This window comes from Cavia porcellus, unplaced genomic scaffold (genome assembly GCF_034190915.1).
Source record: "Cavia porcellus strain 051 isolate PalLab524CR breed Dunkin Hartley unplaced genomic scaffold, mCavPor4.1 scaffold_23, whole genome shotgun sequence".
Lineage (NCBI taxonomy): Eukaryota > Metazoa > Chordata > Mammalia > Rodentia > Caviidae > Cavia > Cavia porcellus.
In genome coordinates this window covers 30950710-30977003 of record NW_026947506.1, presented here as the reverse complement: position 1 = coordinate 30977003, position 26294 = coordinate 30950710, and the positions used below count along the sequence as shown (strand labels likewise).

The 26294-nt window shown below is 58.2% G+C and overlaps 1 protein-coding gene across 5 annotated transcripts; it reads left to right on the top strand.

The window, feature by feature from the left end:
- The first annotated feature begins 108 nt into the window (after positions 1-108).
- Ints1 (integrator complex subunit 1) lies at positions 109-25613 on the top strand. Of its 5 annotated transcripts, none has more exons than XM_003470068.5 (47): positions 109-446; positions 964-1251; positions 2225-2421; positions 2516-2653; positions 2862-3021; positions 3163-3268; positions 3359-3545; positions 3645-3790; positions 3896-4037; positions 4790-4966; positions 5497-5605; positions 6064-6184; positions 6596-6673; positions 6789-6946; positions 7583-7679; positions 8744-8835; positions 8960-9020; positions 10350-10547; positions 10900-11029; positions 11331-11510; positions 11587-11736; positions 12338-12517; positions 12604-12708; positions 13530-13697; positions 13787-13898; positions 14580-14741; positions 15333-15479; positions 15838-15936; positions 16217-16341; positions 16761-17015; positions 17766-17925; positions 18105-18245; positions 18526-18712; positions 18783-18906; positions 19500-19630; positions 20272-20359; positions 20440-20666; positions 20884-21007; positions 21647-21780; positions 22394-22586; positions 23034-23161; positions 23434-23546; positions 24042-24155; positions 24626-24696; positions 24890-24981; positions 25069-25178; positions 25252-25613. In XM_003470068.5, exons 1-47 carry the CDS (start codon positions 389-391, stop codon positions 25365-25367), a joined length of 6579 nt encoding a protein of 2192 aa, XP_003470116.1. In that variant the 5' UTR covers positions 109-388; the 3' UTR covers positions 25368-25613. The 5 variants fall into 5 exon arrangements, with proteins under 5 accessions (XP_003470116.1, XP_005003787.1, XP_063090089.1 ...); XM_005003730.4 differs by having other exon boundaries at positions 18783-18921; XM_063234019.1 differs by having other exon boundaries at positions 3163-3269; positions 3354-3545.
- The last annotated feature ends 681 nt before the right edge of the window (positions 25614-26294 follow it).

Below are 26294 nucleotides of genomic sequence, written 5' to 3'. Positions count from 1 at the left end.
CGCTGCAGGCTTGGCGCACGCGCCGTGGGCCCTGCTTCATGTTCCTCCTCATTTAGTCTCTGTTTTGCTTCCGGTGATCTCGGAAATTGGTTCCCGAAGTGCACTCAGAGCAGTTTCCGATTCCGGGACAGCGGTGGCTGTGGTGCGCGGGAGTGACGGGCGGAATGTGATTTGCGGCGGCTCTCCACGCCTGTCTCAGCTGTCTGCGCATAGTCTCTGCTCCCGACTGGCGTCCTCTGCAGCCCTACACCTCCGGCCGCGGCTTTGGTCGCACTCGGCCCTGCACTTAGGGCGCGAACGAATGAATGAGGAGAAACTGATTCCCTGCCGTCTCCTCCCTAGGTGACGTCTAGGCAGCTAGGAGCGGAGCGCGATCGCGGCAGGCGCAATGAACCGGGCGAAGCCCACCACTGTGCGCAGGCCCAGCGCTGCAGCCAAACCTTCAGGTTCGTCCCGCGCAGCCCCCTGGTTATTGGAGTCCTGGGACACTGCAATGGTCGTCCTGGCCGGGCAGAGCTGGGCGGCCGCGACGTCCTGCAGGACACGGTCGATCCGGCCCAGCCGAGCCTTGGGAGGCTGCCCTGCCCTGCTCCACTCTTAACAACTTGGACTCAGGACCTGCTGTTGCCACTTGCTCACTGTGTTGTTATTGAGCAGGCTGCCTAACCTCTCTTGTGTCAGTTTTCCTCATCTGTAAAGTAAGAGTAATTGCCCTTGTTCCAGAAGCTTCTTGAGAATTAGATAAACTGATACTTGCAGGGCAGAGATGGCTCGAGTTATAGGCAGCACGAACGCTTGTTACTGTCACACCGGTCCTGGCTGTGCTGTGGACTTGCAGAGTTACCTTGGGTTCATTCTTGCTTCTAGCTCTTATGTAGTGTCCTCTGAAGTAACAGGATTGGAATCAATCTCTTACACCTCAGGCATTGTGAACGTGCACGTTTTCTCTCTCCTTCTCTGCAGGGCACCCTCCACCAGGGGATTTCATTGCTCTGGGCTCCAAGGGCCAGGCCAATGAATCAAAAACAGCATCCACCCTGCTGAAGCCGGCCCCATCTGGTCTGCCTTCTGAGCGCAAGCGGGATGCTGCCACTGCGCTGTCTGGTGCCTCCTTGACTGGCCTCACCAAACGTCCCAAACTCTCCTCCACGCCCCCGCTGAGTGCCCTCGGGCGCCTGGCTGAGGCTGCTGTGGCAGAGAAACGAGCCATTTCTCCCTCCATCAAAGAGCCATCTGTGGTGCCAATTGAAGGTAAAGTCAGTCTCTGGACTTCCCTAGAGAACTCCACGCTCTCCATCCGTTCACCAAGTTTCCCTTGGGGCCTGGCAGTATGCATGCCGTCGGGTCTCTAAGGGACAGACAGGTAGCTCAGCTCTTGGCAGGCACTTGCTCACTTGTTCTTCAGAGCACCCGAGTTCCATGCTGGGAACTGGCTTGTCTGTCATTCTTTTGGATGACTGCCATTCTGATCACCGGTAGGAAAAGGTGAACCTAGGTGCCATCAGCCCTGGTCATTCAGGTCAAGAATCCTAGTGTATTCCTCTGGCTGCTGATGGTGAAGAGTTTGTTCCTCCCAGTTTTCAATCAAAGAGGCAGCAGGACAATATCAGTAGATGGCAGTGGAAATGTGGACTTTACCCGTGGTACTTTTGCTCTGAGATGCTTTAATTTTGCACCTATCTGAAGTCATGCCTGCAGCCTGACAGCCTGCAGGGAGGGGTTGGCTTTGACAGCCAAGGCTGAGAGTGAGCAGAGCAGAGGACTAGGCCGTGTCTAATGTGGGATGAGAGCAGGGCTTGGTGTGACCGGCACAGGCATGGGAGCCAAAGCGGGTGTTGTAGGCAGTGTTTGTGCTGGGGCAGGACCAAGCTGATAGTGTGTTGGCAACCTGTCAGTGTTGGCGTGGGTGGCAGTGCTTGCAGGGTAGGGGACCCAGCCCAGCTGCAAGGCTTTACTGCCAGTGCTGCTGTGCTGTTTTTGGTATCGCCTCTAAGGTGGTTTTGAAGGTGGAATAGGATGCAGCTGTGGGAAGCATGTCCTCTGCCTCTGGAGGAGATCTCTGCCCTCCCGTCTGGGGGCTGCCATGGTCCCTGTGTGGGAAGCTGTTTCGAAAGGATCATGCTCCAGTCAGACCTGCCTGTGGGGTATCTGAGTTCAGTGTGCCTCAGTGGCTGTGGATGACCCCTGCTCTGTCCCTGCTGTAACCATCTTCCCTGCTGGCCAGTTCTTCCCACAGTGCTGCTAGATGAGATAGAAGCAGCTGAGCTGGAGGGCAATGACGACAGGATTGAGGGCGTGCTGTGCGGAGCAGTGAAGCAGCTAAAGGTGACGCGGGCCAAGCCCGACAGCACACTCTACCTGAGCCTCATGTACCTGGCCAAGATCAAACCCAACATCTTTGCCACGGAAGGTGTCATTGAGGTGAGGTCTCTGCTCCTCTCCTCTCCCCTCCCCTGCCGGCGTTGTCCAGTGGATGAGGCCCCAGAGCGACCGACCATGCACGCTTCCCTGGCAGGCTCTGTGCAGCCTCCTCAGGCGGGACGCTTCCATCAACTTCAAGGCCAAGGGGAACAGCCTAGTGTCTGTGCTGGCCTGTAACCTGCTCATGGCTGCTTACGAGGAGGATGAGAACTGGCCTGAGATCTTTGTCAAGGTGAGCTGCCTACCCTAGGGCCCAGTGTGGGAGAGAAGGGTGGGATCCCTTCTTCTGGCAGGGTCATCTCATGGTCCCAGTACCATGTCACTGTCCCTCCTGCACTGAGGGGTTCGTGAGGGCTCTGGGGCACTGTCCATTGGTGGGACAGTTGTTTTGCATCTAGGGGACGTGGGCTGCCTGCAGCCTGAGTCTGTGGCTCCTGTAGGTGTACATCGAAGACTCGCTGGGGGAGCGAATCTGGGTGGACAGCCCTCACTGCAGGACGTTTGTGGACAATATTCAGACCGCATTTAATACCAGGATGCCCCCCAAGAGCATGCTGCTGCAAGGGGAAGTGGGGCGCAGCGGGGGTGACCTCGGGGCTGGTAAGGGACACAGGACACCTGGGGGCAGGGAGGGGCATCTAGATTCGGGAAGGGGGAGAGAAGCTGAGGTTGGGGGCATCACTGATAGAAGGTCAGGACTGTGGGAAGGCCACCCCATGGGGCTCCCTGTGACCCATGCAGGGAGCAGCCCTCACCCTTCCCTTACGGAAGAAGAGGACAGTCAAACGGAGCTGCTGATCGCTGAGGAGAAGCTGAGCCCCACACAGGAGGGCCAGCTCATGCCCAGGTAGGTGGACCACACAGCCAGCTGGGGCCGGGTGGAAGGCGGGTTGGGAGCACAGCATCCTTCCTTGCTCCCTTCCACCCTCTGGCCTAGGTACGATGACCTCGCAGAGAGCATGGAAGAGTATGTGCTGGACATGCTAAGGGACCAGCTCAACCGGCGGCAGCCCATCGACAACGTCTCAAGGAACCTCCTGCGGCTGCTCACCTCTGCTTGTGGCTACCGGGAGGTGCGCCTGCTGGCTGTACAGCGACTGGAGATGTGGCTGCAGAACCCAAAGGTGGGCCTGGTGCGGTGCCCTGACCAGTCTCATGCGGTGGCACGCTTCTGGCAGCCTAGCATCTTTGGCTTATGCTCACTTCTGTATTGACCTTTGCAGCTGACCCGGCCAGCCCAGGACCTGCTGATGTCCGTGTGTATGAACTGCAGCACACACGGCCCAGAAGACATGGATGTCATCTCCCACCTGATCAAGATCCGCCTCAAGCCCAAGGTGCTCCTGAACCACTACATGCTGTGCCTCAGGTATGTGAGAAGAGCAGAGCCCGTGGGCCACAGGCAGGTGGGTGCTGGGTGACAGGCAAGATGTCCTGCCTAGTTCTTCCCCATGTGACTGGTTCTTGCATCTAGGGAGCTGCTGAATGCCCACAAAGACAACCTGGGCACCACCATCAAGTTTGTAATTTTTAATGAACTCTCTAATGCCCGGAATCCCAACAATATGCAAATCCTCTACACTGTGTTGCAGCACAGCTCCGAGCTGGCGCCTAAGGTGAGTTGGGGTTCCCATGGGTGAGTTGGGTTGGTGGACCTGGAGCCTGGCCCTGCCCCTGTCCACAGTGGTCTGCATGGCACTGGCTGGAGGGGAGTGCTGACATGGTCTACCATCCAGTGTTTAGGAGAGGCTGGCTAAGTTTGCTGGCGCCATGTAGGAGAATGCTCTTGGCCCTGGGAGAGGCGAGTATTTTACTGTTGTTTGTAATCTGTCTTTGGAAACTGAAACTCAGCTTATTGAGGAAGCAGCACTGAGCCCTTAAAAAAAGTCTCCAAACAGGAGTTTCAGGAGAGCTGGCTGTGGGGTCCCTGGCTCAGATCCCCTTGGACAGAAGCCTGGAAGGTGCCCCTGCTGCTGGTCAGCCAAGGGCAGAGGTCTAGAATGCTTGTTGCTATTTTTGCTGTCACTATTTGGCCCACCACTCCATGCCTACCAGTCATTCTACACCCCCACTGAAGAGAGCTGTATGACTGTTTGCCAAGACTGAAGTCAGATGCATCTCCCTCTTAGAGCTCACCATGGCAGAGGACACTGGTGCCCATGATTTTGGGGCAGGTGGTCTCTGAGCCTCCTGTGGGACCTCACATGCTGATCTGCCTGGGGCTCAGGAGCTGCGAATGTCTAGGGAGGCTTCCCACAAGGCTAATTAGGGCCCCAGTGGTGGGCTAACAGTGGGCGTGAGGTGGTGTCCAGGGCACTGTCCTGAATGGCCTTCTCCCCAGCACCCGCCTGGTCTTTCTATGTTGCAGTTCCTGGCCATGGTGTTCCAGGACCTGCTGACCAGCAAAGATGACTACCTCCGGGCCTCACGGGCCCTGCTGCGGGAGATCATCAAGCAGACCAAGCATGAGATAAACTTCCAGGCCTTCTGCCTTGGCCTTATGCAGGAGCGCAAGGAGCCCCAGTACCTGGACATGGAGTTTAAGGTGCCTCTGCCTGCTCTGTCCCCACGGTGACCTCCTGGGTTTGGAGGTCTCTCTTTTTCTCCGGGGGCCTTGCTCAACTGGTGCTCCTGGTTGTGCCCACAAGCTACAACCCTTTTTACTCTTTTCTAAGTGGTCAGAACAGCAGTGAGTAAGGGTCACAACAGTGAGGCCCAGAGGCTCACAGGGCTCCCTTATGGATGATGACAGCACCTGGCCTGGTGTGGAAGAGCTATAGTGGAGGGGCTGGGGCACAGGGACATGGGAGCAGGGCTGGATGATGTGGCCTGTGGGTGAGCACGGTAGGGTGTGCTTGCTCTGGGAGGACCTTGCCTGGCTGCTCTTGGACCCTAAGGCCTGCTCCCGCCAGACCGTGGTCCTGGCACAACAGCCCTTGGGCTCTGTCTGGATTCTTTGCACAACCCCCTGGCTGCTTGTGCCTGTGCATATGCGTATGTTTCCGAGTGTCGTTCCGGGGTCCCAGGCCCAGAGCTTCTAGGAGCCAGCCACTCTCTGCTGTGCTCGGCTTACAGGAGCGGTTCGTGGTCCACATCACAGATGTACTGGCTGTGTCCATGATGCTGGGCATCACAGCGCAGGTGAAGGAAGCTGGTGTTGCCTGGGACAAAGGAGAGAAGAGGAGTAAGACTCGGGAGGAGGGGTTGGTGGGTTTTGGCGTTGCTCCTTGGCACTTCCTCCTGTGGCTACTGCTGTACCCTGAGGTGCCAGTAGAGGGCGAGGAGGGTGCAGTCTCAGCACAGCCACTAGAGGAGACTGAGGGCGGTTCTGGAAATGTTGTCCCTGTCTTTTGGCAGGGGCCTTTTGGCCTCTGGCAGTAGGGCAGGGGGAGACAGTGTGTCAGTCAGCCTGGGTCAGGAAAAGTTTGGCCGAGGGACCCCTGAAGAGACTGGCAGAGGTCATTAGACATTTAAGGCTTCCTGTCTTCCCTCTACCTCCCTCACTGTGGATGGCCTGGGAGGCCCTGGGTCAGCTGTAATGTCTAACCTCGCTCCCAGTCTAGCCTTGAGCCAGACCCTGTGTGCATTTGTTGTCCCTCAAGGATTTCACACAGATACCATTAACCTACTTGTCCCTCACAGACCTGGAGGTGCTGCGCGCTTTCCAGAACCAGATTGCCGCCATCCAGCGCGACGCTGTTTGGTGGCTTCACACCGTCGTGCCCTCTATCAGCAAACTCACACCCAAGGACTATGTGCACTGGTAAGCACCAGCATTGTCATTTGACCCACACTGCCACCTACCCGAGAGCCACTGGCTCAGACATGCACCAGAACTCACCAGAGAGAAGTCTGTCATCTTGGGACATGGCCACCGTGGGCCCCAGGCGTGGTGGTGGACACCAGCAGTCTTGAGCTGAGGGACAGAGGCTTCCCTGAGCATCTCAGGTCATTTCTAAGGGCCAGGTGGACCCTGTGGCTGGGAGCCACTTGTCTCACATGATGACTGGCCCAGCGTGGCCTTGCCAGTTGTGGGTGTGAACCCCCTGGGGTGCCATGGGAGAACAGCTGCAAGCACTGGGCCTCCCTAACAGCTTCCCCTTGACCTCCCTTTCTAAGCGAAGCCCATGGGCACTGGTGGGGAGAGTGACTAATGGCCCTGCTTTACCCACAGCCTGCACAAGGTGCTCTTCACGGAACAGCCTGAGACCTACTATAAGTGGGACAACTGGCCACCCGAAAGTGACCGCAAGTGAGCTGACTGGCTGGCCAGGGGGTCCCTAGCATGGGTGCCAGATTGGGGCTGGACTGTTGGGCCTGTGGAGCTTTGCCCCCGACAGAGCCAGCTCTCCCTGTGCGGCCCACAGCTTCTTCCTGCGCCTCTGCTCAGAGGTCCCCATCCTGGAGGACACGCTGATGCGCATCCTGGTCATCGGGCTGTCACGGGAGCTACCGCTAGGCCCCGCAGACGCCATGGAACTTGCTGACCACCTTGTGAAGCGAGCTGCGGCCATACAGGCGGATGGTGAGCATCTGCTGGGGCTTTGCTGTGGGCTTTGTGCCCACTGGGCCTGCTGGGTTCCTGCTCCACCCTGAACTCTGCCCTTCACACCATGGAAGCAGCCTGGACACCAGTGCAGGCCTGGACCCACAGTGGCAGACTGCCTGTATCAGGTGGTGCCGCCTCTCAGTGGGTTTCATAGCCCTGTGGACCCGAAGTTTTCTTGGTGGGGACCTGGGCCTGAGAATCCAGGATCGTTCTGTGCCTTCAGCAGGGATTCACCTTTGCTCTGTGTCAAGTTTCCATGAGTTACTGATGTATTGGAACCACAGCAGGACCTTCTGCTGGTTTCTGCTCCTCTTCTTGAGGGACTGTGGAATGGTACTAAACTGGCCAAGGGCAGACACCTGTGGTATGGCAGCAAGGCCCTAGCTGCCCTCCAGGATGGTCCTGTCCTCCAGGACAGCTCCAGTACCCCTCTCCCCATCCCTTCCCTGCCCAAGCATGCTGCCATGTCCCATCACTTGTGGCCTCTGGGTCATCACCCCATCCCGGCCCCACACTTGGACCCAGGCCCCTTCTTGGCCTCAGATGCCTCCATCTGGGTCCTGGTGCCCACGGAGGAGCTCTATGGCCTGCTCGAGCCTGTGTGTGTTGCAGATGTGGAAGTGCTGAAGGTGGAGCGAATCCAGCTGATCGATGCGGTTCTGAACCTGTGCACCTACCACCACCCAGAGAACATCCAGCTCCCACCCGGGTAAGGCCTGTGGCACTGGCCCGCCGGCTCCCCGGAGGCTGGGGAAGCCTGGCCTCCAGAATTGGAAGCCTCTAAATTTATGAGTCCTTCAATTTTGTGCTAGGTTATGTTGGCTCTTGGGAGTCCTAACATTTCTGTGTGAATTTTGGAGTCAACTTGTTAATTTCTGGAAAAAGTCAACTGGAATCTTGGTAGTGATACAATACTCTGTCCTCTTAACACATGAGCATGGGGGTATTTCTGGTGTTTTTGTTTTTTGAGATAGGATCTCTCTGTGTAGCTCTGCTGTTAACTAACCCAGGCTGCCCTCGAACTCGGGGCAGTCCTTTTGCCTCAGCTTCCTGAATGCTGGGATTACAGGCGTGTACCACTGTGCCCAGCAGTATTTCCTGTTTTAGATCTTTGTGTTTTTTTCCAACAGTTTTGTAGTTTTTCTTAAGTAAGCCTAAAAAGTCTTTTATTAAATTTGTATTTAAATGTTTCATTGTTCTTGGTGGGGGATTTTTTTCTTAATTTCCTTCTTGGATTGCCAGTGTATGCTGTACTCCAATTTGACGTTTCACGTGACAGGCTACTTGCATATTTCTCAAGTCTGTGTCATGCAGAGTTTTTTCATTCTTGCTAATAGCTGGACTGTATTTCGTCTGTAAAGACGATGCTTTAGGTATGATTGTATGTAGTTTTTAGATGTTGCAGTTGCATATTGTAGAACACCAAGATTTCTAGTCTTTCACCGTAGAGAATTAGACAGGTACCTTTTACTGAGTTTATTACTTTGTCCATCACTGTTCCCATTTAACAGATGGGAACTAAGTCTCAGGAAGGTCAGTAATGGCTGGGGCTCAGCTGCTAAGAATGGCATGGACCTTTAGCCAGGCTGTGTGATTTTGTGCATGTCTTTGTGGCATGGATAGGCATCCTGGAGTTTTAGGGCATCCCATCAACATCACAGCCCAAAGCATGGACTGGTCTCTCTGGCCATGCTGTGGCTCCTTGGCCAGGAGTGATTTCCTGTCCTTGAGTTCTGTGTGTCTGAGCCATTTTGTTGACGTCCTGCCCTTTAGGTACCAACCCCCGAACCTTGCCATCTCCACCCTCTACTGGAAGGCATGGCCCCTGCTGCTGGTCGTAGCTGCGTTCAACCCCGAGAACATCGGTGAGCCTGTCCTAGCAGCTGGGAGGCCTGGTCATGGGTCCATGGTTCTTCCTTGGGGGCCACTCATTGGGATGGTAGGCCTGGTGCCTGTGGGGAGCCCAGCCCTCTGTTCTCCTTGCCCTAGGTCTGGCCGCCTGGGAGGAGTACCCCACATTGAAGATGCTCATGGAGATGGTGATGACCAAGTAAGTCAGCTGCTTCTGCCAGGGACTAAGGATGTACCCGAGGAGCAGGGCCAGGCTTGAGAGGAGCCAGTCTCCTGCCTCAGCGTGCTGCATCCCTGGTGCCTGTTTGCTGATGGATTGAGTTCTGATCCAAGTGTGTCACACTTAAGTCTCTTCCCTCTCCCTTCGTGGGGTGAGGGGCAGTGTGAATGGAGGCTTCCCAGGGGCTGTGCTGGACAGCACTTATATCGTTGACATGGGCAGGAATGGTCAGACTGAGGACGGTGTGATGGAAGCAGGGATGTCAGGGTGGAGGACGGGTCCGAGCAGACAGGCAGCCCCGCCTGGCAGCAGCTGTGGTAAACACAGTGTGGTTAGCACAGCCTGAAAAGGACAAGCAGAGCTGTGGCCACGGCTCAGTGGGGTGTGCTCTCACAGCATGGTGCCAGGCAGGGCTTGGACTGCCAGGCAGCCAGGCTAGACAGCAGAGGCACACACAAAGGACAGTGGCCGCAACAGGGTAAAACCTGAGACTGACATTGCAGAGATCAGGCTATGTGTGACTGTGATGGGGGGTGGAGGGGAGACCAGGCTGTGTGTGGCTATGACATTGTGAGGACTTGGCCAGATGTGGCCGTGGCCTTGTAGGGATGTGACCTGTGTGTGCCCATGAGTTTATGGAGACGAGAGCCAGATGTGACTGGTCTTGCGTGGACCTGTTCTGTGTGCAGCCATGGCATTGTGGGAACCTGGCCTGCTGTGATGTTGCTGAGAACCTGGTCCGTGTAGAGCCATGATATTGTGGGTGGCATTGTGTGGTCTATGGCTGGGAGACATGGCTGCGTCCTTTACGTGATTGAAGGCTTTCATGTGGCTGCAGAGCAGCCTAAATGTGTGACGTTAGGGACAGACTCAGGAAGGGACACCACAGGAAGACAGGTTTTGAGACATGGAAGGAGCTGAACCATGGGTCCCTGCCAGCGAATCCTGCCCTTAGAGACTACCAGGTGTGGGTGGCCTGTTGGGGCTTGTGGTAGAGATGAGGATTCCAGCATGGTGTGGGACATGAGAGTGGGTGTCCTGCTCAAGACTGGGAATCTGATACCAGCTGGGCTTGGTGTTGGAGATTCTGTGGTGTCACCATGGAAAGAGGTGGCTGCTCTTTCATACCAGGTTCTTGGGCTTGGCCTGGTGGCACTGTCACCAGCCTAGAGGGTACCTAGTGGCTCAGACCATGCACTAGGCAGTGGCAGCCTTTCAAGCCTTGACCCTGCGTGACGTGAGCATTCCCTGGTGGGCTCCAGCCTAGGCAGGGGCAGGCTAACAAGGTCCACCTTACTCGGTCCTCAGTAACTACTCCTACCCACCGTGCACCCTGACGGATGAGGAGACCCGTACGGAGATGATTAACCGGGAGCTGCAGATCTCCCAGCGAGAGAAGCAAGAGATCCTAGCGTTTGAGGGCCATCTGGCTGCTGCATCCACCAAGCAAACAATCACCGAGAGCAGCAGCCTCCTCCTGTCACAGCTCACCAGCCTGGATCCCCAGTATGCTCCCACCTCCTTGCCCACCTCCTTGCCTCTACCCTGAGGCCCAGGGCAGAGTAGATCTTTGTGGCACATGGTTGGCTTGGGTCGGATGAGTGGAAGGACAGGGACAGCCAACAACACTTTGCTGACCTTGAGCCCCACCATGCCCAGACCCTGCTGCATTGGTGCCGTCTCCGTGGAGCAGGTCGGAAATAGCTGAGTTGTGCCTGGGATCAGTCCCAGGGTCTCAGCTACTATAAGAAGCAGGGCTGGGAGGGGGCAGTGGCTTCCTTGCCCTTGCCCATCACTATTTGCTTGGGAAGTACTTTGCAGGTAGTTTTCTGACTCTCATGTCCTCTATGACCTACAGGGGTCCCCCCCGGAGGCCACCTCCTCATATCCTGGAACAGGTGAAGGGTCTCAACCAGTCCCTGCGTCTTGGGCACCTCTTGTGTCGCAGCCGCAACCCTGACTTCCTCCTCAACATCATCCAGAGGCAGGTGCGCCCTGACGAGAGGCTCTGGAGGTAGAGAGCAGGCGGTGAGGAGGGCTCAGGCTGAGCTGGGCTCTCAGAATGCACCTGCCTGTAAGGGCAGGGCACCCCTGGACACTGCTGTGTGGGCCTCTAGGGCTTACAAGGCACCATCTTGGCTCAGTGCTGGGCCTCTGACTCCTCACAGGTCTCTGCCTATGGCCCCACAGAGGACAGCTTGAGATCTGGCCTTGGTGGGAGAGTGTGGGGCAGGGGTGGCGGGTTTGAGCTGAGGGTCCTAGCTCAGGTCACCACTGTCATCTGCCTAGGCCTCCTCGCAGTCCATGCCCTGGCTGGCCGACCTGGTACAGTCGAGCGAGGGCTCGCTGGATGTGCTGCCTGTGCAGTGCCTGTGCGAGTTCTTACTGCACGATGCTGCCGATGACCCCACTTCAGGGGAGGAAGAGGACGAGGGCGAGAGCCGGGAACAGAAAGCCAAGAAGCGGCAGGTAGGTGCTCTGCCAGTCCACCCCAGCCGGCCCTCCCAGGCTTCCCTGTCCCCTGAGAAGCTCCTCTCCTCCGCAGAGGCAGCAGAAGCAGCAGCAGCTGCTGGGCCGCCTGCAGGACCTGCTGCTGGGCCCGAAGGCTGACGAGCAGACCACGTGCGAGGTGCTGGACTACTTCCTGCGACGCCTTGGCTCCTCACAGGTGGCCTCCCGCGTGCTGGCCATGAAGGTGCGCACAGCTGGAATGCCTGGGCCTTTGTGTCCCCATGTGTGCAGGCTCCACTTCTGTCCCTCTCCGGCTTTCACTGTCGGTTTTTTTTTTGTTTTGTTTTGGTTTTTTTTTTTTTTTGTCTTTTTCCTTTTTATGGGTACCAGGGATCGAACTCACGACTGCCTGCTTGCAAGGCAGGTGCTTATGCCACTGAGCTAAATCCCAGCCCCTTCACTGTCTGCTTTTAACATGGAGACTTAGTGCCTCCAGACCCTGCACTTGCAGTGGGGATGTACAGTGTGGAAGAACCACGGCCCCTTGTCATTCCCCTGGCCCTTCTCAGGTTGATGAGGCGAAGCACAAGTGTGGTTGATACTTGCCCCCTCTCAGGTGGCACCGAGCAGGGCCCGAGGGTGTGGCTTTCCAGCAGAACCTGTGCTTAGATGCCTGAGGCCCCCAGCTTGCTCCTCTGCCCAGGCACACACAGAAAGGTGTCCAACAGGTGTTTTGAGGGAACCTGCAGCTACTACTCATGGTGCCTGGAAAGCACTGTATCTCCTGCACAGGGCTCCGAGAGGTGTAACTGTCTCGGCTCAGCTCTGCAAACCTATTCCCACAGGGCTTGTCGCTGGTGCTCTCGGAGGGTGGGCTTCGGGACAGAGAGGAGAAGGAGCTCCCCATGGAGGAGGACTCGGGGGAGGCGGGTGCGCTGCAGGACTACCAGTGGCTTCTGCGGGACCTGCCAAGGCTGCCTCTGTTTGACAGCGTCCGGGCTGCCACCGCTCTAGCACTGCAGCAGGTGAGGGCCTGGTGTGGAGGGCATGGAGGGCAGGCGGGTGGTAGGAACACAGCCCAGGAGCCAGCTCAGATGCCCTCCCTCCCTAGGCCATCCACATGGAGACTGACCCTCAGACCATCAGTGCCTACCTGGTTTACCTGTCCCAGCACATGCCAGTAGAGGAGCAGGGCCCACACAGTGACCTGGCCCTGGTGAGCAGAGTGGGATGTGTGGGGACCTACCCTGGGAAGAGTATGCAGGAGCTGGAGCCTGCTATGTCCGGGGGGTTTTGACAACTTGAGGGGGCTGCAGCGTGTTCTCACTCTGGTACAGAGGACAACTGGAGCCCTCTATGCTATCTTCCCCTGAGTGTCTGACCTGGCTTTCCGGTCAGCTTCCCTAGCCAGATTGCAGGGTGGCGCAAGTTCCTGGACCAGGGCTGGGGTGGGTGAGGGCGCAAGTGAGTGAATCGTAGTCCCTAGAACGGGGCTTCCTCCCCAGCCTGGATTCCTTCCAGGGGCTGCAAACCAGGCCTGCCTCTGTCTTTCAAACCTCTGGTCTAGTGTCCATCCTGGGGTGGCTCACGGCCTGGCTTCTCAGCACTGTTGCTTGGGTGTAAATGTCATGTCTGGATGGATCGTGGTAGCCTTTTTTTTTGGCCATGAAGACTGTTTCTGCTGTCGGTGGGTGGTATCCGTGATCTGTTTCTGCCCTGAGCCCATACACCACTTCCTCTCTACCCCGTGGCAGGCAGAGGGCTGCAACAGCATCCACTTTCAAGGCCATCATCAACCTTCTCTCTGAACACCATGTCCTCTTAAGAGTCTGAGGAAGCCCATGAACTCTCCCTTCCCCGGTGCTGTCACTTGCCTTGCCCAAGCATCCTGTGTGTTGCTGGGGACACTTCAGGTGCTCCTTTCACAGTGCAGCATGTGATCTGCTCAGGGTCACGTGGTGTCATGGCCAGCTGCTGGGCTGGTGTACGGAGAGGAGAGAGTGGCCACAGACCTTCTGACAGCCCTTGTCTCACCAGGATGTAGCCCGGCTGGTTGTGGAGCGCTCCACCATCATGGCACACCTCTTCTCCAAGCTTTCCTGCAGCGCCACTTCTGATGCAGTTCTGAGCGCCCTGCTCTCTGTTTTTTCCCGCTACGTGAGGCGCATGCGCAAGAGCAAAGAAGGCGAGGAGGTCTATAGCTGGGTAAGGCAACCCTTGGCCCCTGGCCCCTGGCCCCTGGCTCCTGGCTTCCCAAGGCACCTGGCCTCTACTCCGCTGTCCTTTCTCAACAGTCGGAGTCCCAGGACCAAGTCTTCCTGCGCTGGGCCAGTGGAGAGACAGCCACCATGCACATCCTCGTGGTCCATGCCATGGTCATCCTGTTGACACTGGGCCCACCCCGAGGTAAGCAGCACTGGCCAGGGAGGGTCTGTCCGGAGGGTCAGATTCTTCCCTGTTTGGCAGCTGTGTCCTGGGCTAGGTGAGCCCTCTGGCCAGCAGCGTTTCCTTTTTTCTTTCCTGGCCATTGTGTCTGTTCCACCACTTATCTGATCACTCCTGGGAAAGCAGGGGAAGGCAGGACCCCCTTGCTGGGGAGCTTGTGCATGTGGGTGTCTGTGCCAGAATGGGTCCCACCAGGCAGCAGTGAGGGTGTCCAGCCACGTGTGTATATCCACTGTGTCACTCTTGGGGAGGGGAGGGAAAAGACTGGCCTTACTATCCCACCCTTAACCCCGTGGAGAGGAAGTTTAGAAGGGAGCTGGCTTGGCCATGCTTCTTGTGCTGTGGGCACAAGTTCTCTGGGACAGGGGACTCTCAAGAAGCAGATCCATCTCTTAGAGCCTTTTTTCTCACCTGTATGTGTATGTGTGTGGGTGCTGTGCTTGCCCCAAAGTGATTCAGACCCAGCGTTAGGCAGTTGGTCATCATCAGCATTTGAGTCTTCCCAATTCCTATAAGCCTGTTTCTCCCTATGTAAGGAGGATAGGCCTGAGGGGCCTCCAGGCTATGCCAGCTTTGGCCTTTGGTCCTCCTTGGGGTCAGGCCCTTGGAGGAGAAGGTTGCTCACCTGTATCTTTCTGGAAGCTGGTGATAGTGAGTTCTATGAACTGTTGGACATCTGGTTCCCGGAAAAGCAGCCACTGCCCACCGCCTTCCTGGTGGACACATCCGAGGAGGCCCTGCTGCTGCCTGACTGGCTGAAGCTCCGCATGATCCGCTCTGAGGTGCCCCGCCTGGTGGATGCTGGTATGCACCAGGCCAGGACTGGGAGAGGGGAAGGGCCTGTGCCTGATACCTATGAGCCCTTGGGTTTCTGGGAGGCTTCCAGTGCCCACATGACCAGCAGAGGCTCAGAGTTGTAGTCAACCCAGACCCAGCTGCCCTGGTCATGTTGGGTTGGGAGTGCCTCCTGGGAAGGAAGTTAAATGGCCAGGGATTGAGAAGGAAGAGGACAGTTTTGGGCCTTGGAGTTTGTTCTTGAAGGCTTTCAAGAGTTCAGGCAAGCTGCAATGGGAAGAGGAGGGTCTAGCAGGACCCATCAGGCTGGCCCCTCTGCAGGGGAGGGGACCCGAGTGAGTGAGTGAGTGGGTTGGTTTGGATGCTTAGGAAGGACACTCCCCAGGGAGTCTCCTGCCAGCTGTGAACCTTCATGATGCCATCACCAGTGCGTGAGAGAACCACTGGAGCCCATGTGGCTTGAGAGTGGCTTGACTGCAGGGACCATAGCACTGCCGTGAGCCTTCTGAGCAGCCCCTGCTGACCAATCTTCCAGGGTAGGGGACTGAATAGGGGCTGGGCCCAGATCCCAGGGGGCTGCTGAGTGAGCAGTGTCCACAGCCCTACAGGACCTGGAGCCCCAGCAGCTGCTGCTCTTCGTCCAGTCCTTTGGCATCCCCGTGTCCAGCATGAGCAAACTCCTCCAGTACCTGGACCAGGCAGTAGCCCATGACCCCCAGACCCTGGAACAGAACATCATGGACAAGAGTGAGCACCCACAATCTGTGTGTTTGACTGACCAAGCGCCCCAGGGCCAACTAGCCCCCATGCGGCCTGGGCACAGGTTGATGGGGTTGAGCTGCAGGTGGCATAGGTGGGGTGTGGAAAGTCCAGGCCTGGTCCCCGCTTCCCTCACTGGAGTCCCTTTGGGAATTATCTTGAGGCCCTGGGAAGCGAGGGGTTCTGGATGCTGATACCACCTTGGTGGGGATCCTGTCACTCGGCTTCTGCAGCCTGGGGAAGCTCTCAGGACTCCCTGGGCACGTGTGAGGCTTCCTCACACAGCTTCCTAGGGGAAGAAGTGCTTGCTGTCCATGTGCGGCTGTGACCAGCTGCTGCCTTGCAGATTACATGGCCCACCTGGTGGAGGTGCAGCATGAGAGAGGCGCGTCCGGAGGCCAGACCTTCCACTCCCTGCTCACGGCCTCCCTGCCCCCTCGGCGAGGTACCAGCCCCACCCAGCCCCAGCACCATATCCCTGGCGTCTGGCCACACAGACCTCTCCACTGCTTCCTTGGTTGGCACTTACCTGTGCCCAGCTTGGAACCCCTGTTTTAAGTCTGTAGACCTGGTCAGAGCTAGGGGTGCATGAAGTGCTGACCTTCCGGGCATGGGAATCAGCTCTTCTTTCTGGTGATGGCCTTGGGTGGGACTGTGCTGGTCCTCAGGGATGGCCTACCAGAGCTGGTCAGTTTCCTAGCCTGTGGGGATGTCCTTTTATCTAGACAGTACAGAGGCACCGAAACCGAAGAGTAGCCCAGAGCACCCTGCAGGCCAGGGCAGGACTCGGGCAGGGATGCAGGTCCGAGTGCTGGGTCCTGAGGATGACTTGGCCGGCATATTCCTGCAGGTACTGATGCTGCTGTGCTGGGCCCTGCACATATGTGTCCTCACACATAGTGACTTTACACGCGTGTCCACCCCCAGGTGCAGGCTTACATGTGGGAGAGGGTGGCATGCTGCTCTGAATCTCCTACTGCTGCCCTTGCACGCCTTTCTGTTCAGCCCTCCATTTTCTATCTGCAGAGGCCAGGATGTGCAAGGCTCCCCAAATGCCCAGTACTGGTACCTATTCTCATGCAAGCCCTACCCATGTCATTCCTCCCTGGTGGAGAGCCTTTGTAGGCACTTGACAGGCTCCAGGGGCAGCTCCTTGGGTGTGGAGTCCATTGCTGCTCGGCAACACAGGTTGCAAGAGCTCTGGGCCACAAAGGAACAGAGATCTGAGAAGGGGTGCTCCCCCTCCTGATCCCTGTCTTGTCCTTCCAGATCTTCCCGCTGAGTCCTGACCCACGGTGGCAGAGCTCCAGCCCCCGGCCCCTTGCCCTTGCACTGCAGCAGGCCCTGGGCCAGGAGTTAGCCCGAGTCCGTCAGGGGAACCCTGAGGTGCTGGGCATTACCGTGCGCCTCCTGCAGGCAATGGCCACGCTGCTGGGCTCCCCACATGGTGGGGCCCTGGCCATGGCCATGCACCGCAGCCACTTCCTGTCCTGCCCGCTGATGCGTCAGCTCTACCAGTACCAGGTACGTACACTGAGGGAGTGGGCGGGGCATGGCTCTAGTGTCCCTGGACAAGAAGGAGAGATCTGACCATCATTTAGATCCACCCTGAGTCCTACACTGGCCTTAGTGTAGGACTTCCTGTCCTGTGTGGGCTTGCTTTTCTTTCCCAAGTGCAGGAGCCCCCTGTGTCAGGGCCGCGGGTAGGAACTCTCTCCTTACAGGAGGTGACAGACCCACACACCCTCAGCCTGGCCCTGCCTCTGAGGCTTGCGGCATCTGCCTTGTTTCATGTGTGACTGCGCCTTGTTACTTGTGTGCTGTGTACATGTGTGCCTAATTTCTTCCTCAAAGCACACGGAAGTAAGTTGCTAGCCAGGCAGGATTATGCCTGTAGTTCCGGACACTTGGGAAGCTGACATGGGGGTTGCAAACTCATGGACAGCCTGGGCAACATAGTGAGATGTTGCCTCAAAGTAAAAAAAAAAAAAAAAAAATCATAATTATGAAAAGAGGGGCCAAGGACAGGACGTAGTTCACTTGTCCCTGGGGTCAGTCCCCACTACTGAAAAAAAAGTTGTCCTCGGAACAGCTTAGACTTAAAGACCCCGCCAGGCTGTCCTGGAATGCAGTATTGTGAGGGCAGGTGGAAAGACATTGGGCCACTACAGAGACCTGTCCAGCCATGTGGCCTTTTTTCTCTGCTCACCTACCGTGCAGGGCTGTTGCTGTCCCTGGCCAGCAGAGCCCACGTGTTACCTGTTGTCTCTGCAGCGCTGTGTACCCCAGGACACTGGCTTCTCCTCTCTCTTCCTCAAAGTGCTGATGCAGACCCTGCAGTGGCTAGACAGCCCTGCCGTGGAGGAGGGGCCTCTGCAGGCCCAGCTCAAGCTGTTTGCCACCCAGTACTCAGCAAGACGCAGGATCAGTGATGGTGAGGGCAGCGACAGGCAGTGAGGTCAGATGCTATGCATGCAGCAAGGCCAAGGGGTTGGGGGAGATCTGGGTTGCAGCAGGAAGGACAGTGCCTGCGTGGACAAAAGGACATCTGTGAAGGCACTAGGACAGCAGGGCAAAGCCCAGTGAGGGAAGGTCACACTGGCTGTCCCACAGTGCGCAGCGGGCTCCTGCACCTGGCCGAGGCCCTGGGCTTTCATCATGACCTGGAGGTGGTCAACTCCACTGTGAGGGCCGTCATTGCCACCCTGAAGTCTGGGGAGAGGTGCAGCGTGGAGCCAGAGCTCATCAGCAAAGGTATACATCTGCAAGGCTTAGGCCCTAGGCTATGGCCACTTTGTCTAGGGACAAGCTTCCCTCATGGCCTGTGGGACAAGCTGTGATCACTCAGTGCTCACAGATACCCCCTCCCAGGTGCCTTTATGGGACTTCTTGAGAACCATAAATGATCCTGGTGTGAGAGCGCCCCCTCAGCCCAGCCCATCCTGAACACACTCAGCCATGTCTGTCCTTGGCTACCACCTAGTCAGTGGTCTCCAGCCCAGGGTGACATGGGACATCCCTGTCCCTCACACAGTCCTCCAGGGCCTGATTGAGGTACGGTCCCCCCACCTGGAGGAGTTGCTGACGTCACTCTTCTCTGCCACCGCGGATGCTGCCTGCCCCAGCCCAGCCTCCAGGCCCATTGTGGTGGTGAGCTCCCTGCTGCTGCAGGAGAAGGAAGAGCCCCCCACCCCGGGGAAGCAGGATGGAGATGGTGTCAGGTGAGCAGGAACGGAGGACGCCCAAGGGGTTGGCCCCGGCAGGTCCTTCCCTGACCCCCTCTCCCTGCAGTCTGGAGGCTGTGCGGCTGGGACCCTCGTCGGGGCTGCTTGTGGACTGGCTGGAGATGCTGGATCCCGAAGTGGTCAGCAACTGCCCCGATCTGCAGCGGCGACTGCTCTTCTCAAGGAGGAAGGTGACAGGGCAAAGGGTATTCTGAGGTTCCTCACCTGCCTGAGGATGGGATTGGTACAGGATGATGCCCACGGTCCCCATAGGAGGGAATGGTCAGTCCATTGGGTGGGTGGGGCTGCCCCGAGCAGAGAGGAGGACCTGTGGCAGCAGAAGAGAACAGGCACAGGACTTCCCGGTGGTGGGGACAGCATCTTCCAGGCCTGACAGGACTTGGGGCACCTCCATCCCACGCACTCCGGGCAGGAGAGGTGAGGCGGTGGTTGGTATTAGTGGGGCCAGTGGCCGTGTGAAGCGTGCCGCAGTGGTGCTGCAGCCAGCAGGCTCCTGGGGCAGGAGCAGCCAGCCATCTCCGTCGGGTTATTCCGCCTGGTCTCCCCGAAATGCCAATGGCTGACTCACTCCTACCTCTTCCTGGGCTGCCCACCACCCCCGTCAGGGTACAGGTTAGGCTTCCAAGCCTTGAGTCCTACTGGAATTGGCCTTGAGCATTTACTTTACAGGTGGCAGCCAGGATGTCATCAGCTGACCTGGCTTGGCAAGGCCAGTTAGTACCTTAGCCCAGTTGGGATCATCCCAGCTTCTCTCATTTCCCAGGGTAAAGGCCACGCAGGTGCCCAGGTGCCATCTTTCCGCCCCTATCTCCTGGCCCTCCTCACGCACCAGTCCAGCTGGGCTACACTGCACCAGTGCATCCACGTCCTGCTGGGCCAAAGCCGGGAGCAGAGGTGAGGTCCTCTTTCCTGGGCTTGGTGCAGTGGCTACAGGGCCGTGTCCCCATGCTGGTAACTATCAGCGCTGTTTAGACAGCTGTATCTGTTGCTTCTGGTAGATGTGTGTAAATGGCCTCAGCACTGGGGTCACAGGGCATCTGACATTCACCCGACACAGGTGCTGGGTCCCTGCACCCTCATTCCAGAGCAGCACTTCCTCTGGGGTCCAGCGTGCCCATATTGGCCTGGGCCGCCACACTCACCCCCTGCAGGGCATGAGCAACCTCAGCAAGAGGGTAGACAGCTTGTCTCCCTGGCTCTTATGCTTGAACCATGGTCTGTCAGTCTCTGAAGAATTCAGTGACTGTCCGTGCTTGCTGCAGGTGCCAGAAGAAGTGTACCCAAGATGTGGCACCGTACTGTGCCGAAACCCATCTTGTACAACCATCCCTGGCTCTGACAAGCACACAGCATGGACAGGGCCAATGCATGCATGCGCTCCGCATTGGGAGTTAGGCAGCCAGCATGTGGGCACAGGAATGCGTCAAGGAGGCCCACATTCTGTGCCAATGGGTCCATGGCTAGGCTCCCTGTGGGCTTCTCCCCAGGAGCCTCCATGCTCCCTGGCCTAAGGTGGAATCCCTGGTTTCTCCTAGGTTTGACCCCTCTGCTTCCCTGGACTTCCTCTGGGCCTGCATTCATGTTCCACGGATCTGGCAGGGAAGGGACCAGCGTACCCCACAGGCAGGTCTTGATGGGGGTGGGGGTGGCCCAGCCCTATAGGGTGACACGTGCAGGGGCTGACTGCTAGGCTCCTGTTCCAGAAGCGGCGGGAAGAGCTGGTGCTCCGTGTCCAGGCTACAGAGCTCATCAGCCTGGTGGAACTGATCCTGGCTGAGGCGGAGACCAGGAGCCAGGATGGGGATGCGGCTGCCTGCACCCTCATTCAGGCCCGGCTGCCCTTGCTGCTTAGCTGCTGCCGTGGCAATGACGAGAATGTCAGAAAAGTGACAGAGTACCTGACTGGCTCCATCCAGCAGTGGGGGGACAGGTACTCGGGCCCTCATATCTCCTTGCCTGTTTTTCTCATGTTGTGATAGTGCTGCCCTCACTTGGGAGCCAGTCAAGGCTCAGGCTCAGTTTTCATAGATGCCTGGTCCCTGAGCCATCCTGGTGTCATCAGCATGCCCAGCCCCTGCCCCTCCCAGGCTCTGGTTAGCCCAGCCAGCCTCTGCCCCATCCATCCAGCCCCGTCTACTCTGTTGCAGTGTCCTGGGCAGGCGGTGCCAGGACCTGCTTCTGCAGCTCTACCTGCAGCGGCCAGAGCTCCGGGTGTCGGTGCCAGAGGTCCTCCTGCTCAGTGAGGGGGCCACCGGCAGCAGCGTCTGCAAGGTAAGGTGATATTTCCTGCCCATGCCCTGGTGGAATGGCCGTGGACAGGGTGGTGGTGAGGGGCTGTCAGCCTAGCACACCAGCTTCCCCAGAAAGCCTGACCTGTGAGGAATCCTGAGGCTTTGAATGGAATCCCAGACTGGGCAGTGGTGGATAGTGGCGGTGTGAGAGGGTGGCCCTACCTCTGCTCTCACCTTGTTCATGGAGCTTCTGCTTGCTGTGACATGGTGTTTGTCTGCCCCTTGCCTGTTGTCCTCAGGCGTGGCTGACCGGAGGTTGGTTGTACATGTGTGTGGCATGCGACACGTGAACTATGAGCCCATCTATCATTCAGATGGGGCAGTGCCATCGCCACAGACACAACTTTGCAGCCCTTCCTCTGCTGCTTCCCACCGGATGCATTCTCATGTCTCAAGTGCTGTATGAGTGCTCTTGGGTGTTGGCATTCTCTGGCATAAGCCAAGATGCCCAGTGTGGTGTGCATAGATAGTCTGTTTCTTCCCATCATCACCAAGTGGTGTCTGTCACAGACACAGCCCTGCTGAGGGCCGTTTGGGGTTTCCACCTGGGGCTGTGAGGGCCTCTAGCAGGTCCCTGGAGAGCTTCTGTGCCCCTGCCTTACACCTGTCCTCCTCCCAGCTGGATGGCCTCATTCACCGCTTCATCACCCTCCTTGCCGACACCAGCGACTCCCGGTCCTCTGAGAGCCGAGTAGCAGATGCCAACATGGCCTGCCGGAAGCTGGCTGTGGCCCACCCCATCCTGCTGCTCAGGTACTGTGGCCCATCCATGTGAATGAAGCCTGGGGTATGACCATGCCCGGGGCGGTTCCACAGGCAGAGCACAGCGCTTGCCCTACACACTTCCAAGCCGGAGCAGGTCCTCTGGCAGTGTTCAGTGTCCAGCCCTGCTATGACGTAAGTTCCAGAAGTGAGTTCTAGCAGACCTGTGGCTAGAAGCTGGTGCTTGGCGACCGTGAGCCCTGGCTGCTGTAGCTGCCACAGAAGCCCCCAACCTGTGGCAAAGTCTCAGAAGGAACCAGGTTGGACGCCAGAAAAGCAGATCAGGCGGACCTCCCCTAACAGACCTTGAGCCTGGTGGCTGGTGTAGGTCCAGGCACCCAGCAGACCTGGTCCCTGGGGCAGGTGCAAGACCAGGCCCTGCTGCTCAAAGCTGCTCCCCGGACAGGGTCACCTGCAGTCTGTAGGGCACAGACCTGGCCCTTGTGGGTGGTGGCCTTGGTGCAGTCCTGGGTGAGGAGTAAGCCCAAGGAGGGGAAGGTAGTATGTGCAGTCTCCAGGGGAGGTGGGTTGGGATATGGGGCGCTCTGGTTGGGGCCATTGAGGACTCCTGCCCAGAAGTGACTTCGGAGCTATCTGCCTACAGGCACCTGCCCATGATGGCGGCGCTGCTGCATGGCCGCACACACCTCAACTTCCAGGAGTTCCGGCAGCAAGGCCACCTGACCTTCTTCCTGCACGTGCTGGGCCTGTTAGGGCTGCTGCAGCCACACGTGTTCCAGAGCGCACACCAGGGGGCGCTGTGGGACTGTCTGCGCTCCTTTGTGCGCCTGCTCCTGGTGGGTCCTGCCGTCCTCTAATCCGTCCTTTGGACTCCTCTCTGCCCTGCTCCCACGGTCTGGGGCAGGCCCCAGCTTCTAGACCAGAGCCTGTGGGACCCCGCCATGCTCAGGAGAGCTGAGGCCTGGCCGCCCATTCAGTGCCTTCTGCCTCTTCACTGCCCTGGGGATCAGCTCGTACCCTGAGAGGCCCTAAAGCTTTTCATATGCCTGGGTGGCCCCACGTTTTCAAGTATCCATTAGTACTGAGCTTGCTGTCTTTGCTCAGCTTGTTGCATGTTGGCCATTTTGTCACATGCCCCAGTTACCTGCACGTACCTGCATGTCTGTGCAGTAACCAGTGTGCCACCTTCAGATCCATTGCTCGCCACGTGGTCAGCAGGGCGGCTGTGTCTGAGGGTCAGGGCAGGAGGGCCACAGGGCTCTGAGCACTCCGGTTCTCTGCAGAACTACCGCAAGTCTTCCCGCCACCTAGCCCCCTTCATCAGCAAGTTTGTGCAGTTCATCCACAAGTACCTCACGTGCAGTGCCCCTGCAGCTGTCTCCTTCCTGCAGAAGCACGCAGATCCCCTCCAGTGAGTGCCACACGCCCAGGAGGCACGTTGGGTCAGGGAGATGGTGGCGACGGATATGTCTGGGATGCCTGGACTGTGACAGTGAAGGGCTACTGTGGCATCTGGTGCTGTGCTCAGCTCTCTGCTCAGTCCCCACAGGGCCGCCTCCTTCCACCTGCTTCGGCTCCTGGGGCCCTCCCTCTCATTATCTGTGGGGTCTCCCTACCCTCCCTGTCCCCCAACCCCACTGGCCAGTGTCTTCCCCTGGTAAAAGCCAGCTTTCTCTCCCCCAGCGACCTTTCCTCTGACAACAGTGACCTGGTGATGCTGAAATCCCTCCTTGCAGGGCTCAGCCTTCCCAGCCGGGATGGCAGAGCAGACGGCAGCCTGGATGAGGAGGGTGAAGGTGAGTGGGCTGGGTGGAGTCCTGGTGGGTCTGGTTGCCCCCTGCAGTATGGCTGATCCTCAACCACACTAGGTGTCCCGATAGGGAGGTAGTGACCCCACTTGTTTTATGTGGCTGGTGCCGTGGCTACATGATGGAACAACACACCTGTCCCGGGACCTTGCCAGATCCCACTGCCCTTCTGGAAGCTTCCCCCTGGCTGCACTGGGCAGGGCTTGTCCTGGGCTGTCCCTCACACCCATGGCAGTGCTGTTCTGTGCTGTCATGGCACAGATGGTAGTGGATGGGGATGGGCAGCATAAGGGAGCAAGAAGAGCCGCATCTCCAGGGATGGCACCCAGCAGCCCATGGCCCCGCCACTCACCGAGGACCTGCTGCAGACTGGGTACCTTGTTCAACCCGGCATGCTCCTGGAGGGGAACCTTATTTCCATGGTGTTCCTGGGTGAGGCTGGCCTCGGGGTCCCCTGCAGCCCTGACAGACTGACTCTTCCAGATGAGCACTCAGCCAATTCCCTGCCACTGGTCAGCGTCTCCCTGTGCACCCCCCTGACCGCAGCTGACATGGCCCCACATATGAAGAGGCTCTCCCGGGGCCAGACTGTTGAGGGTGAGTAGGGCTGGCTCCCCTGTGCTGCCCAGGCTGGGTCCCAGGCTCTCGGGGGCTTGTTCTTCATGGGGCTGCTCAACTTGTGGGTTTACCCGGGATGAGGCACCAAACAGAGGCTGCTGGGAGCCCCAAAGTGTCAGGTCGGAGTCCAAAGTCCAGAAAGGAAGCCTGAGAGGCAGACTGAGATGAGGTGTGTGTGCTGGGTCCCACTCAGAGCCCGGGTGTGGCGTATCCTGGTGCACTTTCCTGGAGACCAGCACATGGGAGCCAAATGGCTATGACGGTGCTGCCAGGGAGAGCAGCTGCAGAGCGGGCACCCAACCTCCCCAGTCTCTAGGGGTGCACCTTGGAGTGCTTCCTTGGGCCTCAAGGTGCTCGGGTTGCTCAAGGTGATTGGGGACCAGTAGAAGGTCTGCCCTGGCCTCATGGTCCTCTCTGCAGCCTGGCCCTGCCCTCTGTGTTTCTTTTAGACTTGCTGGAGGCCCTGAGTGACATAGACGAGATGTCCCGGCGGAGACCTGAGATCTTGGGCTTTTTCTCTGTGAGTGGCCCAAGGCTAGGCTGGATGGCGCCTGGACAGAGGCCTTGGGAGGAAACTGTGCCCCACTGTCTACTGCTGCTTGAGTCCCTGGTGGCCAGGCTGGACTTGCCACCTTGTGGTGGGGGAACATTGCAGGGATGAGAGGTAAGGCCTTAGCCAGGGCAGTCCCATTAACTGTGCCTCACCCTGGCAGACTAACCTGCAGCGGCTGATGAGCTCGGCTGAGGAGTCCTGCCGCAACCTGGCCTTCAGCCTGGCACTGCGCTCCATCCAGAACAACCCCAGGTGAGCCTGCCGTGCCCCCTGGCACTGCTGCAGTGAGCTGCCACCAAGGGTGCAGTGGGCAGGACCCACTCTGTACATCTCTTACAGCATTGCAGCTGACTTCCTGCCCACCTTCATGTACTGCCTGGGCAGCCGTGACTTTGAGGTGGTACAGACGGCCCTCAGGAACCTGCCCGAGTACACACTGCTCTGCCAAGGTGAGCCTTGCTCGTGCCCACCTGGAAGCCCCCACCCTTCCCCTGCCCTTGCTGCCTGACCGTCTCTCCACAGAGCATGCAGCTGTGTTGCTGCACCGAGCCTTCCTGGTGGGCATGTACGGCCAGATGGACACCAGCACCCAGATCTCCGAGGCCCTGAAGATCCTGCACATGGAGGCCGTGATGTGATCTGTGATAGCAAACTACCCTTGGCCTCGGTGCCATGTTGGTCTCATCAGAAGGTCCTGATGGATGGGCAGGGCTGGGAGCAACTCTCCTGGACTCGAAGCTGGCACTGCCATCCAAGGCCAGCCAACCTTCTGATTAGGGCCCTGGTGCAGAGCAATGCGGGGCACAGCCCAGTGTGAGGGCTGCTGGCATCCAGGGAGACCGGCAGAGCTGGCCTGCCTCGAATGAAACATTCTGAATCCCCTAGTGCTGATATGTACTTTTCTGTGTTACCCTGGCTGGTGCCATCCTGGACCCTGCCCATTATTCTCTGTGACCAAGACACCAGAGAGTTGAGTGGGGTCCTGGAAGGGGGAGACCAAGTGTGGAACACAGGCCTCTCCCCACGGACCAGCCCTCTCCCCATGGTCCACACCAGTACTGTGCTATGACCCCAGCCTGCCTGGCCCTGACTTCTTGTCCATGGGATCAGGCTGGGCAGGGCACAGCAAGGCACAGGGCCACATAGGGGCTGGGCAGGCAGACAGTCCCTTCATCCCAAAAGGACAGTTCTGAGATCCTCGAGATCCTCACCTGTCTGCTCTGGCTAGGACCTGTCACTAGAGCAACCCAGGGGGCCAGTGAGCCTGGCATGACACCCTTCAGTCTCAGCAGGGAGCCCAGCAGTTCTGCTGGAGGGAGAGGAGGCAGCCTGGGCAGCTGGCAGGCAGGGTTGGGCTGGGGTGTATTGTATGCTGCCTGGCATTGCTCCCCTTGCCCTCCCAGGGTGCCCATGGCCATGTCCCCTTATCCTGGGGTTACAGTTGTGTGTCTCTCTCAGGGTCGAAGCTACCTGTGCTTTCCATCCTCACAGCAATATAGAGGGGCAAGCCCAGCCCGAGGCTCCATTGGCCCTGATGATCCCTCTTCAGGCGGGGTCTACCCTGG

Coding starts and splice junctions, on each gene's coding strand:
- Ints1 (XM_063234017.1), top strand. CDS start 389: ATGAACCGGGCGAAGCCCACCACTGTGCGCAGGCCCAGCGCTGCAGCC. Junction 19,631..20,271: donor GGCCAAAGCCGGGAGCAGAG/GTGAGGTCCTCT, acceptor GGTTTCTCCTAG/GTTTGACCCCTCTGCTTCCC. Junction 24,982..25,068: donor TCCATCCAGAACAACCCCAG/GTGAGCCTGCCG, acceptor CATCTCTTACAG/CATTGCAGCTGACTTCCTGC.